Consider the following 14,055-nt stretch of genomic DNA (forward strand, 5'->3'; position numbering starts at 1 on the left):
GCTGAAAAGAGAGCCATATAGACAGGAGAGTTTGGAAAATACCACTTTTGAAATTTATTGAAAACAATTAGCAATATAGTGCCAATCCTAGAAAAAAAAAATTGATAGAGAATAAAGTATCTATGATTTTCGAGGGCTTCATTATGGGCTGGACACTATTTTTAGCCCTTTACGTTTATCATCTCATTTAAACTAGGTACAAGTGTTATTCTCATTTTACAGAGGGAGAAACAAGTAGAAATGTTAAGAACGTTCCCAGGTTCACAGTGTAGTTAATGACAGCACCAGAAACTGAACCCAGGCATCTCACCTAGGAGCCTGATGTACGACAATCCCATCATCATAAAGACATTACCTCAGAGAATAGAAATGAGTTATTTATTTTTACATATTCACTGAAAGCAGAAGAAGGGGGAAAAGAAAAAACAGAACCTTCAAAACCAAACAGAAGATAATTTGAGAGAATGGCTTATTAAGAAACGTCCTGAGGCAGACAGATGAATCTCTATTTTTGAGCTTCTAAAAATAAGATAGCTTCTAATACAATCTTTGACTGTTTAAATATTCCTGTATCTCTTAATATTTCCTCCCAATTCTATGATTTAACATGAAAATGCTGATTTTCTTAACTAAGGGAAGAAATACTTAGATACCATGTGTCTTATTCTGGAACCCTCAAAGCTGGTTCTTGTACTTACCTGGACATGCTTCTTGTGTAGAATAATTTTCTCCACTTAAGCCACAGAGTTTATTTTCTACTATATTATTATTTACTAATACAAAGAGCTGAGAATATTTTTATGAATTTTAACAAATAATTATTATGAGAAAATTTGTTATGAGATATATTTTAATGTTAATATTAAAACCATTTAAAAAGCATATTTGCACAACGTTAATTCCCTAACATAAGTACTACTATATAGAAAATAATAATAAAGAGTTACAGGCATATACTAAAATTAATATAATTTTTCTTGCACATTATTTGTTGGATTTTTACAATTTTTTCTTTTGAAAAAATTGAATCCCCAAAGAGCAAAGTTATTTTTGCTAAATTGTTATAAAAGTTTTGTGAACTACTTATTCAGAAATTTTTATTTCTTCTCAAAATTATATTGTCTTTTTGTCATATTGTTGAGGACTATACAAAATGACAATCTGCCTCAGTTTTTCCATTTTTAAAATGTCTTGACAAATATATTCTATATTAACGCCTTAGCATTTTATAACGAAAATTATAATATAATATAGATTCATATTGTATTTATAGTATTTTAGATAGAGGTATTCTGCATGAACAACAAATATGCATGTTTATGGCTTTTCTTTCTTTAATATCTCCTGGCTCTGAGCCTCTAAAAGTAGCCCTTAAATTTGTAATATCCATCCTGCAACTTTACCGATCTTCATTAGAAGTTCATGTATTCAGGCCAAAATCTCTGTAGATACATACAATTATCTAAAGTGACTATAAATAATGGGGACTTCACATACACTGAGATGAGCTAAGCTATTCCTAATCATGAGAAAGGGGAAAAGGAGAGTGTTTTTTTAACTTTATTTTTTGCCTTTTTTGGGGTAAATAAATTCTTTCAATAAAGTCTGTTATCTTTAGAGCTAAAATGGACAGTATTAGAAAAAGCTAATACAGTCCTGCCATTTTACTTATGAGAAAAATAAGTCCCAATGAGCTAAGCAGCTTGCCCCTGGTCACACCACCATGGTGGAAGAGACAAGCACCCTGGTCCATAGCCCAGGTCTTTTCCACACCATCACACTTCATGGGTCCCTCAAAGAGAGGAGACATGCTATTCTAATGAAGAAGTAAGAAGTGCCATCAATGTTCTCTAATGTTTTGTTGTTGTTGTTGCTTTAAACAAACTGGAGCCACACCTCAATGCTGATCATATCTCCCCAACCAGAAAAGTGTGGCCTTCTGAGTCATCAACATCTGTGTGTCGTATGCCTCCACTGCTTGGAGCTTCCTTGTGAAGGCATTGACAATTACTTCACCGTGTGGAACCGGCTGGCGCAAAATTGATCATGTTCTTATCAGGTTATATGCAGGCTGCAAGCCTCAGTCACTAAACCCGTCAGACTTGTTTTCTTTTTGTCGCAAGTGATTCTCATTATTTTCCAGCCTTGCAGCTCTACCTGGCTGATGTAAATCAGATGGTGACTGAATAGAACCTGCCCTAGTCCTGGGTCCACGATGTACGCGTAAGTACTCGGCTTTTCTCAGTGAGTTATCAACGAGGACAAAGGTTTACAAGTCCTGAGACATCCAGGAGAGACATTGGCTGGTGGAGAGTGCTTTAAAAAATGAGAGTTTTTCATGTGTGTTCTTGTATTTTGTGTTAAAGTTTTATTTTGTTGTTTTTAAATGTAAGAATTTTTTTAAACAAAAGGGGCCAATGTAGTCCTTTCTTTCTAAATAATAGAAATGATATGCAGTAATATATTAACTATATTATATCTAAAATTTAGAAAAACCTATGCTTCAAAGAATGAAATATTTAATACAGTTCATTTAATTTCTTCAGTATGATCAATAGCTGGGTATAAATTTTTGTCTTATGTTGCTCATTGAAGTATATTCTGGGAAAACTTGAAATGTAAATGCAAAAGGAGAGTCTATTAAAATTTTCAGTTCTTTAATGCTAAATAAGAGAAAGTATGGTAGCAATGGGATTATTGTATATATCATATGAATGAAATTATGAAAATTAAAATATTCATATCTAAAAGATTATTAAATTAACAAAATGTAGATTCTGTGTGACATTTGTCATAATTGAACTCCAAAATAATTGATCAATTAATGAATTTAAGGTAAGGAAATTTGTATATATGTTTATATTTAGGTAATTTCAGGCTATTGTTTTACAGACTCAGAAATGAATAACTGATATTTGATGAAAGTGATTTCATTCAAACTCCTGCTTAGTCTAACCTTGCCTCTCAAAGAAGTTCTTGACCTCTCTACAGACACCAATTTCCCACATGTTCTGCACTGAGTAATGTTTCAAACTTAGTCATGATTTTGTGATAATTATAATTATACAGTCATTTGATTTTGTCTTCAATTAAATAAAATACTTTAAGCCTTTAGGCTCTGACACTTAAATGAGTGTTCTTGCCTTCCCTACTTTACTCTCAAATAACAGCAAGAGCCTGAGGAAAGCTGTCCATTTCATGCATAAAGCTTTCCCCATGGATCCTTTCATGATAGCATGATATAGCATATTATATACACTTATTAAATATGAGAAAAGATATTTCGTATTTACCAAGATAAGGAAAGAATAAGACAAAATGTGCAGTAGGAAAAACTCACTTTTATATTTAACCAACGTTCATGTAAATATGGTATGCTAACAATTTCAGTTTTAAAGAATTATCAAAGAGCTTGAAGTTCTATCATTCTCATTTTTCTAGAATTCTGCGGTATAGCTTTTCTATCAGCCTGGTTCCCCTCTTCCCAACTTATGGCATCATTTCCACTCACACACTTTTCCACTCTGACAGTGTCAACACATATGAAATTTCTATACTGAGGCCTCATCAGCTATGATCCAGAGTGTATAGTTCTGAGCATTTTAAGTATCCTTTCCAATTGGATTCCAGATCAGTATTATTTTGAACACAGATATTTTGTAAAGAAAAGTCTACAGAGAAACTGAAGTATAATAATGTACACCTGAAATTTACACAATTTATAAGCCACTATGACCTGAATAAAATAATTTTTAAAAATATAGATTGTGCCATGGAGATAAGATAAGGTTAGGCAGTGGTTCATTGAATTAATTAGTAAAGATATTTCGTCCAAGGGATCTAGTCTCAAAGAGTGAATGAATTAGATGTGTCAAAGCTTCTTAGCAAAAGTTCTGTCTTTCTCATTGTGGTGTCGTGGAGAATGCTAGCATGAGATTTAAATGTGTTCCAGATCCAGCTTTGTGCTCATTTGTCTGAACAGGTTACTCACTTCTCAAGACTTCTCTTCTTTTATCTGTCAAATGTTTTTTAGTTTACATTAAAATAAATGGGGAGTGGGTTGTCACTATTAATGAGACTTGAAATTATTTTCGTAAATAAGCATGGAGCTATTTGACTTATTGTTTGGCTTATTTTGGTATTATTCATTTTGGTTTTTTCTTTGTTGTATTCAATAATAATGAAACAATATTTGATACTAATTTTGTTATATTTTTACTGTATCACAGGTAGTACCTGTAAGTATTATATTGTGGAACTATTGTTCTAGATATGTACTGCATTATCTGCTAACTGGAATCACTGTTTCCGTAATTGACCGCATTCAGTCTCTTCTGTATACAACAATCAGAGTGATCTTATTGAAATATTCGTCAGATTATGTTGCTGTCTTGCACAAACCTTAAAATACCATTTCAGCACAGTTAGAATAAAATCCAAAGTCTTATCTTGGCGTACAAAATCATCTCTAATCTTTCCCTACTACTTCTCTGATCTTTCCAACCTCACCTTCACTCAGTTCCAGCCATATTGCGGTCAGTTGTTATGCGGCGCATGACTGTATGTGATTATGTGTGTGCACCGTGCTGTGATGCAGAACATTTCGTACTGTGAGTCATGGTCAAAGATATTTTTTAAAATACTTCTATAGATAGCCTTAAAGTCTTTTTGAATACTTAAATTCTGTCATTTCAAAAGAGTTAACAGCTAGTTCATATGGAGAACTTTAACTTTCTTAAGGCACTAGAGAAACATTTACATTACCCCAGGTCGTAGATTTTTTCCCACTAGTCCTCATATCTGGTGCCCTCCACAAGTGAAGCAGAGATAAGAGATATAGTTGCTGGCAAGTAGAGACCTTAGTGGCAAGAGGCAAATCAATAAATCACACCCTGATGACAGAAATCTGACAAATGTAAAAAAAGAAGAATAAACAGGGTGCTGTGGGAGTGCTCAGTCAATCTCATAAAAGCTTCTCTGAATATATAATGATTGAGTTTAGTCTTAAAAAACAAGTAAGAATTAGTGGGAAGAGAAGGAAGGAGGTACTTTGCACTGAGAGAACACAGCCCTTGCAAAGGTTGTAAGACTTGAGACACACTCACAAATAGATGTTGGAAATTATCAGATGAAACCAAGTTATCAGTCAGACTATGAACGGCCTTTCATACCAGATTAAAATCCCTGAACTTTATTATGAGAGTGAGTAAAAATTTAAGCAAGAGGAAGAAATGATAACATTCACAATTTAGAACCATTTGGGTGGACCAGAGTAGTTTGGAGATTATGCTGTCTTCTGGGTGCAGTTGCAGAACTAAATGAACAGAGTAGCAGGGAGACCACCTATGTACATGTTGTTTCCTCTGCCTCCAGTGAACATTCCTTCTCATGTTCAGCGAGACCCCATAGTCTTCCTTCAAGATTCTAATCAAAGTAACTGTGAAATTTTTTTTCTACCCTCACATCTTATATCTTAATTATTCGTGAAGCACAGCCTTTCTATTCAAAATTACATAACACATTTTATATAATTCTGTTGGCACTTCTCTCTAAGGTTAATTATTTGTTTACAATTAACTCTCCCCAGTTAAGCAGAGAGCTCTGTATGTTCCCGGTGCCGAACACATTCCCTGGCCCATTGTAGACTCTCAACATTTCTCTGCTGACTTACGATAACATGCATAAAACCAAACAACAGATATTGAGACAAGAGGAAAGGCTAAGCGTAAATGAAAATTTCAAGTTTATTTTTCATTACAGATCTATTCAAGAAGGCCTATGAGATATGTGAGATACAGTAATTCAGGAGGTAAATAAAAAGCTGAACAGTGGAAAGAATTCATTCCAAGTAAACTTATGTTGTGGTGCTGATGAGAATTTATTGTAGAAGAGATGAAAGCATCAGATAAATGCTTATAGACTAGATTTTACAGTTTCATTTATTTGTTAATTCAACAAATGCTTATTATTCTAGCTTATAGTGTACTAGTAGCACACTATACACACACATACTATATGTACACATCTACATACAGGGTATATATGCACAATATGTGTTGTGCGTATATACAGTCATGTCGCTTAACAATGGGGGTACGTTCTAAGAAATGCATCATTAGGCGATTTCATCATTATAGGAACATCACAGAGTATGCTTACAGAAACCTAGATGATATGGTCTGTTACACATCTAGGCTACACAGTACTCATCTTATGGGACCACCATTGTATATGTGGTCCATCATTGACCAAAATCTTGTTATGTGGTGCATGACTGTGTATGACATGTGTATACATACACATATCACATGCATATAAACAAATACACACATAGATACATATATGAATAAAACAAACATTCTCAACTTTTATGGCATTTACAATCTAAAGGAAGAGGCATGATAAGCAACTAAACAAACAAATGGATGTGGATTATAAATGCGATAAGCATGAGGTAAAGTTTTTGTACTTTTTTCCAAATAGTTTTTCTAATTCACTTCATTTATTTTATAATTAGTGGATTTGATGATAATGCTGGTAGTGATAACTGCCAGCTTTTTTTTAAAAACAGATAGCACTTGACAGCCTAATTTTATCTGTAGATAAATGAAAGCCAAATTTGTTAAATGCTTTTTTTTTTTAAAGATTGGCACCTAAGCTAACAACTGTCGCCAACCTTTTTTTTTTTCTTTTTCTTTTTCTCCCCAAATCCCCCTGGTACATAGTTGTGTGTCTTTAATTGTGGGTCCCTCTAGTCGTGTGTGAACTGGATTTTGAAAACATTAAATACTGAAAAGGTTTCCCACTGTGCTTAAAGAAGCCTTATGAAGAGCTAAATAGGACCTCTTAATATTATTCAGCAAATGTAGGAAGACAGCATGGAAACCAGTATCTTGAACAAGAAGGTAAGTTTGTGTTGCTTTAAGCAGTTATTTGCAGTAGTCTTTAAAAAGGATGTTGTGTGTTTGAAATACTGTGGGGTTGGGTGTGTTAGGTTGGTGGGTAGATATTCAGGGATAAATGGTAAGGAAGTTTTCATATTCTTGAATCGTATAATCATTATATGGCTTTATTACTTATTATGAAGCATTTCAAACCTTAACATTTCAGGAACATTCATATTCAGAATTCAGGTTCAAAAGCCAATTCAAAGACAAATCGGAGATGTTTGCATTTGCTGTTTTGGATTCTATACGTTATATTTTCTCCCAATAGTGTATATGACTAAACTCTGACTCTCAACTGATTCCCTATAGCTGTCAGTATTTAAAATGTATTGACTCGTCTTTAAATTATTTTGCAAAGTTTTTAAGATTTTATGATTAATCGCTTATTAATGCTCAAAATTTGAAAACAGGCTATTTTGAGGCAATTTACATGACATTAACATTGGGTGAAGAGAGCAGCTCACATCTTAGGTATTTTATACCAAATAAAAATAAATTAATTTAAAATATAACTATAGAAAATATACAATAGCATGATCTACTAGTGGGAACTATATGAAATTGCCTTTTTTGTAGGTTGAAAATGACTGAATACAAGAAATTTTATACTGTTGAAACTTATCAAATCTCTTCCAGGTCTTGTTTTATTTATCCTAGAATATAATATATAGAATGACTAATGCAACTTTAAAATTACATGATTTTAAAAACTACCAAGGAAACGTTTGAAAAATTCTTCATACTATCTAAAAAATACTAACTTAGATACTAGAATGTCAAAGAATTTTTAACATACATCCAAACAGGTGAGATAAAATAGAGCAAGTCAGCAAGAATTAACTCCTAAAAATAGAAACAAAACAATGTAGGGTGTGTCTAGATACTATTGTAAGCAAAAAGGGGAAGACAGTCTGGCTAATCGTTAGATCTACAAGGTGTCAAATAACTGCCTTAAGTCTTGTGTCACTCCTTACACTCATTGACAGATTCTTGTATATCCTCTGCACTGCTTCTTTTCATAATCAGCCAAATAATCTTGAACAAGGAGAAGAACCTAAAATGCATGAGACCTTTAGTGCAATGTGACAGTGTCAAATAAGATACACTATACAAAGTAAGAATCTACAGCTTTCTCTTAATAAAAATTTTAAAACTAGATTAAAACTCATGTCAGTTATGCTACTCCCATACTGAGCTTACTGATACTTTCATACATAATTTCACACTGAACTCATGGTTTCAGTCATATGTGTAGACCTGAACAAATTATGGAGATCTGTTAAGGATTGGGTTTGACATACTATCGTAGACACTGCCTAGAAACTATGCCAATGATATCATCTTAGCTCTCTTCACTACTAAGTCAATGAGGCATTTCCTGCCCCATTATGACCTTATTACCTATCTTCCTCTCCCTCTTATCACTCATCCTTCCATAAATCGTCTTTCTCCTTGGTGGTTACTAGTCCCTGATTATACTTTCATTTCCTATCTCAAAGTTTTTTTGCTTTAGGTGGTATTGGCTGCCATTTCTGCTATTAGTAAGGTAGAGGAAAGATCAATTCATTTTCTTCATTGCTTATATATCATATCACTTTTAAGAACCTATTAACTTGTGGGATATTGTGATTGGGTACTTGAGATATTATCAGATATAATATCTGAGACAAACACCTTCACCTTTTCACATTTTCAGTAAATTTAACTCAAGAAATATGGCTTCTTTAGAGGAAAATACAGACTTAGATCCCTTGCTTTTCATGACTCATCTTTTTTTGGGCAACTGCTTCTTGCTTAGGACTGCTCTTGTGTTCTTTATCCCCTGATCCAACAAGAGCAGCAAGAACTTAGTGTTTACTACTTCTTCAAAATTGGCAAAACCATTCATTTTTCCTTATTTCAATTCAGTTAGCTGGTCACCTGCCATCAACCTCTTGCTGGTAACAGCTTTCCATTTTTTTGGTTGAGGAAGATCGCCCTGAGCTGACATCTGTGCCAATCTTCCTCTATTTTGCATGTGGGTCTCCAGCACAGCATGGCCACCACTGACTGGTGTAGGTGCATGCCCAGGAACTGAACCCAGGGTGCCAGGGCAGAGCATGCAGAACTTAACCACTAGGCCATGGGTCTGGCTTAGCTGATAAAACCTTTTTAAAGAACATTAAACATTACTTATAACTAAACCATGACAACATGGAAGATATAGCTTATTTGTCGAGAAGTTCCTCATTCACAAACTTATGGACATTGAATTGATTTTTTAGTAGTGGGGTGTATATCTGTTGTGGAGATCTATTTTTCCTGACTCTCTCAAGACCCTCCATTAGTTGGAAATTTGGACAGCTGACAGAGAGTTGCAGTTTATTATCAAGAGATGTAGTAAAGCTAACTGGTACTATAATCTTACCTTGGTATCCAACTTGAATAAGCTGAGCTAGGTACTATTTCTAGTATTTGTAAGCCAGAGTTAAGATTTAAGCATCAATTTACATTTTCTCAAAAAAAATTTTTTGAGGTGGATCAGGAACTGAGGGAGCATATCTCAAAACTTATGAAGATAAAAGGTGCTATATTTATGATTGTCTTTCTGAAAATGATTTAATAAATTTTAAATAAGATGCACTTTCATTCAACAGGCTATGTATTATGAGTTGTTCTAGGTGCCTGGAACTGGATTGTTTGCTTTAATTATGTTATCTATACATTAGAATAAATGAAATAAATATTATTTAGAATGAAATCTCCCAGTTAGAATTGTATGTTCTTTGATTTATATGCTAATGTTGCATTTATAATGCTTAACTGCATAGGAGAGGATACATGGAAACCAGATTCCAAATTTTGCAGTATACTTAATTAAATATGACTATTATTATGCATACAGCTATGAAGTAAGCTTTTTTTCTGGCTCTAACTCCTTTTTAGAGTTTTATCTGTAGCCAAATGTAATACTATAAGTTGATTCATGGATTTTCATGCAAATATAGAAGTAAATTTCTGTAGATCTATTTACAGGAATCAAAGTAGAGTCTATCAGAATGTGAAATTCAATAACAGGACCCTAAATATTCTTACAAAGACAAAATTTAATACTTACATTGTTTAAAGCTGTACCCATAGTTCGTAAATTTTCTTTAAAAGCTCAGAAGTTAAAATTCAGTTATTCTATGTGATTCCACAGCTACATCGTATATCTTCTGGGAATTAGATGATTTTATTATAGCAATTAATTATCAGTGAGTCACTTAATGTATACTCAGAACTTCAAAAAATAGGCTACTTGAAAAAATTATATATCTGATGAAATGGTATTTGAGTTGTATGAAACTTTAGTTCCTTAGGCAATGATAAGGCAACTCAGCATTCAAAGGGAAAATTCCAGGAATGAGAAGCTCTTAAATTTCTCTGTATGAAGCCTTCTAACCTGCTCATTACTTCTTTTACACATGGCCCTTCAGAAATGTGACAGAAAGATTCTGGGACATGTTAATTTTGTTTGTTTAATATGCAGATTATATTAGTTGTAAGTGAGAACATTGTTGATCTCCTTTATCTAGGACATTTATGTCTTAATTATAGCTCCTCCCTCTGAACTGGATTGCAAAATGCCACTGAAATACAAACCTTCATAGCAGACAATTATAAGGAAACTAAGAGAAGAATATTGGCTGCTATTGACAGCAACTGCATTTTAAAATACATGTTCATGCATTTAATTATTTATTTCCCAGAAACTGTGTAGTAATAGCACATTCTGATTGGCATTTGTGATATATATATACAATAGAGCTGGTATTTATTGCAAGTTCAAATTTGTTGTAACTAGCGTTTTGTGTCACTCTGTCTTTGGTTAGTAGACAACATATTGAAGACTTTTTAGGGATGGCGCACCAAAAATGTTTAACGTTAACAAATATACAAACTATTTGTCAGGAGAGGATGTGCTTAACAGTTTTGAATTTTTTTTCAGTCAGTGAGACTATTTTAATTCTGTTTTGTCCTTTAAAATATTCTCCCAAATGCAGTCACAAGTAGCATAATGTGATATCTCAAGAAGTATTTTGTGCTATGCTGGAAGAGGATAGTTAAATTATTTTAGTTGGAAGAAATGGACTTAGAGAATGTATTGAGAGGCTATTGGGCTATCTCATAAAACAAAACAAAACCAAAGAATCAACATGGAAGGGATGGATCCAGTAAGCTAGGTGTGTTACATAGAAGGGGAGGTGAGACTTGATATGCACTTTCTTGTAATTTAGCGTTTTCCTTTTCAATTTCTATAATGTCAAATATTTGAAAAGAGAATTCCTGGGTCATTTTTGAGGCAAAAAGACTTGACTGTTACCTGATCTGAAATTCAAAAACCTAATGGAAAAATATTGTTGTTCTCCTTACTGTTAGATGACATGTGTTATTATTTATCTGCAGTCTCGGGGGACAAAAAAACCTCAGACCAGGGATTCTTGATTTGATTCTGGCAGTTGTTTTGTTCTTAATTGTGTGTCAAAAGTTGGTTTGTGTCTTCCCCATCTTCAGGAAATGCTGGCAAGTTGTGATTCTGAGGTTTATTGTGATTCATAGTAGAAAATTTTCAAGTCAATAAGATTTTCTAAGTAAGTGCTTTGCAAGCACCTTTTGGAAATGTAAAAGAAGAGGAAGACAAACCTCTGCCCTTCAAGAGCTTACAATCTTGGAGAAGTAAATCTTATACACATAAGCGAAAAATAAGCATATAATCAAGGGCTGAACAGTGTAATAGATTATAAAATACAGGTGGAAAGGACAGAAGAATATTAGGAATATAACAGCATGTTTATATATAATCATCACAGGTAGTATTTCTATAATTTGTAGATCTTTTGTCTATACAGCATCCTTGGTACTACTGAGTATATCCAACATTTTCACAATTACTGAATTTTAAAAATATTCAGAGTGATGTGATGCAACTCTGTGTATTTACATTGTGTCTTAATGAGCTTTATATGCTATAAAATTGGCCAGATTTATAAAGCTAATGTTGCACATTCACACACAAAAATTTTTGTGGGATGATTTTGCCTATTTCTTTGCAGTGACTTCAGGCTGTTCTCTTTCACACTGTGTTTCATCCACACCGGTCTTACTTCTGTATATGAACATGCCAACCTCTACTCACCTGACACATGCTGCTTCCTGTGCCTATGCTGCTTTTCCCTCTAAATTTCACCTCGTTAGATACTCCTTTGGGTTTTGATTTAAACGTCCTCAGGGAAACCTTCTCTGACCCCCCTACTCTAAATAAGACTTCCCAGTTATGTGCATTGAAGAGCATCTTGCATTTCTCTTAGCATTTTCACCATGGTAATTATACACATATTCTTATAATATTTTTTAATGTCTGCATCTCCCCCTAGGCTATAAATTGTATGAGTATGGCTAACCATTCCACCTCCAACAAGTAAAAATTTTCAATTACTATTTTTTGATGAATACGTAAATGTCAGAATTCTTTACCAAGCATAAAACTGAAGACCTGATTTCAAAGACTTGCTAGAAATATTTTGTAATTAGCATACAGAATGGGTGCTTCTAAATTGCATAAAATATAGACAAAATGTCCTTTTTCAGTAGGTTTATTGTATTCTTTTTAAATGTTTTTATACGCATGTAATACAAAAGCCCTTGTCTGAAACTATCAAAAATTGAGTTATAATAGAGCTTGAATTAAATCTTTCTTGAAGTTTAAAAAAAAAATCCTTCCATATTTGTGAAGATACTTGAGGCTGTGGAATCAATGTTTAAATATTTGTATTAGTCTGGATATTTTCAATTGCAATTAAAAACTAGCCTCAAACTGACAAACAGTAAGACAAATTATTTAACATAACAGTAAATCCAAAGGCAGGGCTGGTCTCAGTGTTATTTGATACAGCAGCTCAAATGCATTATTTGAGATCCAGGTTCTTTCTATCTCTGCACTCTGCTGTTCTTCGTGATTCAGCTTTGTTCTCAGGTTGACTCCTCTCCAAGTTGCAAGACAGCTTCAGTGGTCCCACGTGTCACATCGATGCACAATGTCCAGAGGAAAAGAAAAGGAGCCATCTCTTAGTTTGACTGATTGTTGAAGAAAGGATGTCTTTCCTAGAAGTCTCCCAACTAACCTCCCTTCACATATCATTGGCCAGAATTAAATTTCATGCTGGTTCTTGAACAACCTTTGGCCCCAGGGGTGGAATGATCAGGATTTAACTGACACTATATTACCTGGGGTGAAATAGATATAGCGATGTGTTTTAAGGGAATTTTTGCCCAAGTATCAATGGTAATTAATAGTTCTTTTTATAATTCAGTAAATTGGTTATTGAGAACTCCAAGAGGCATTGCTAGCCAGAAAAGACTTTGGATGAAGATACCCAACTTTTTATTCAAGATAACAATAAATAATAATTGGATATTACTGGTTTTACGTGCTCAGATTTCTTTTTTGGTAAGATCTTTCTCTTTTTCATTGCAAATACTTGTTCAGATTTTCTCCACCATCATGTTAAGGGACTAATATGAAAAGAAATTTGACTATGTACAGTTTGTGAACATGATCTGGACACTGTTTCTTTTGCTTTAAGAGTAACTTCTTATCCTTTGATACTCAAGATAATTGAAAAATAAAGATTTCTGGTTACAAACTTCTATTCTCCATTTGGGAAAGTGATAGGTTTCCCCTAGTCTCAAAAACAGATATTTCAAAGGAATAAGCATTGAAAAATCCTCATGCCATAGTGCGGGATTTAACTGAAGAGCGTTTTTATGATTTTTCTCTCCTCTCTTTGTTATAATTTAGTCGGTGGAAATGGAATGGCATAAGCCTTGCTGAACCATTCACTTAGTGACAGTCTTATTAAGAATGAAGGTCCTAGTTTAACAGAGTCTTAACATGAAAAAATGGCAAGCAAAATATACACAGAATTTTCCAAGGATACTTGAAACATATGAACCCCACCAAGATATTTGTTACAGAAGAAAATTAGCTCTTCTTCTTTTATTATATTTATGTAACTCATTTTTGTTGAAGGTTTGTCTGGCTATTAATTTCATTCACAAGAGCTCATCCAGCCTAACAACATATTCC

The 14,055-nt window shown here is 33.6% G+C and overlaps 1 protein-coding gene across 1 annotated transcript in view; it reads left to right on the plus strand.

The window, feature by feature from the left end:
• The window catches only part of LOC124237135 (transmembrane protease serine 11F), a 96,659-nt gene that overhangs the window by 14,340 nt on the left and 68,264 nt on the right, over nucleotides 1-14,055 (plus strand). The window contains exon 2 of the mRNA XM_046656473.1: nucleotides 2,144-2,223. Within this exon, the coding sequence (XP_046512429.1) occupies nucleotides 2,216-2,223 (8 nt within the window). The 5' untranslated portion in view covers nucleotides 2,144-2,215. The remainder of the gene's footprint in view (nucleotides 1-2,143; nucleotides 2,224-14,055) is intronic.

Source organism: Equus quagga, chromosome 3, assembly GCF_021613505.1.
Source record: "Equus quagga isolate Etosha38 chromosome 3, UCLA_HA_Equagga_1.0, whole genome shotgun sequence".
Classification (NCBI taxonomy): Eukaryota; Metazoa; Chordata; class Mammalia; order Perissodactyla; family Equidae; genus Equus; species Equus quagga.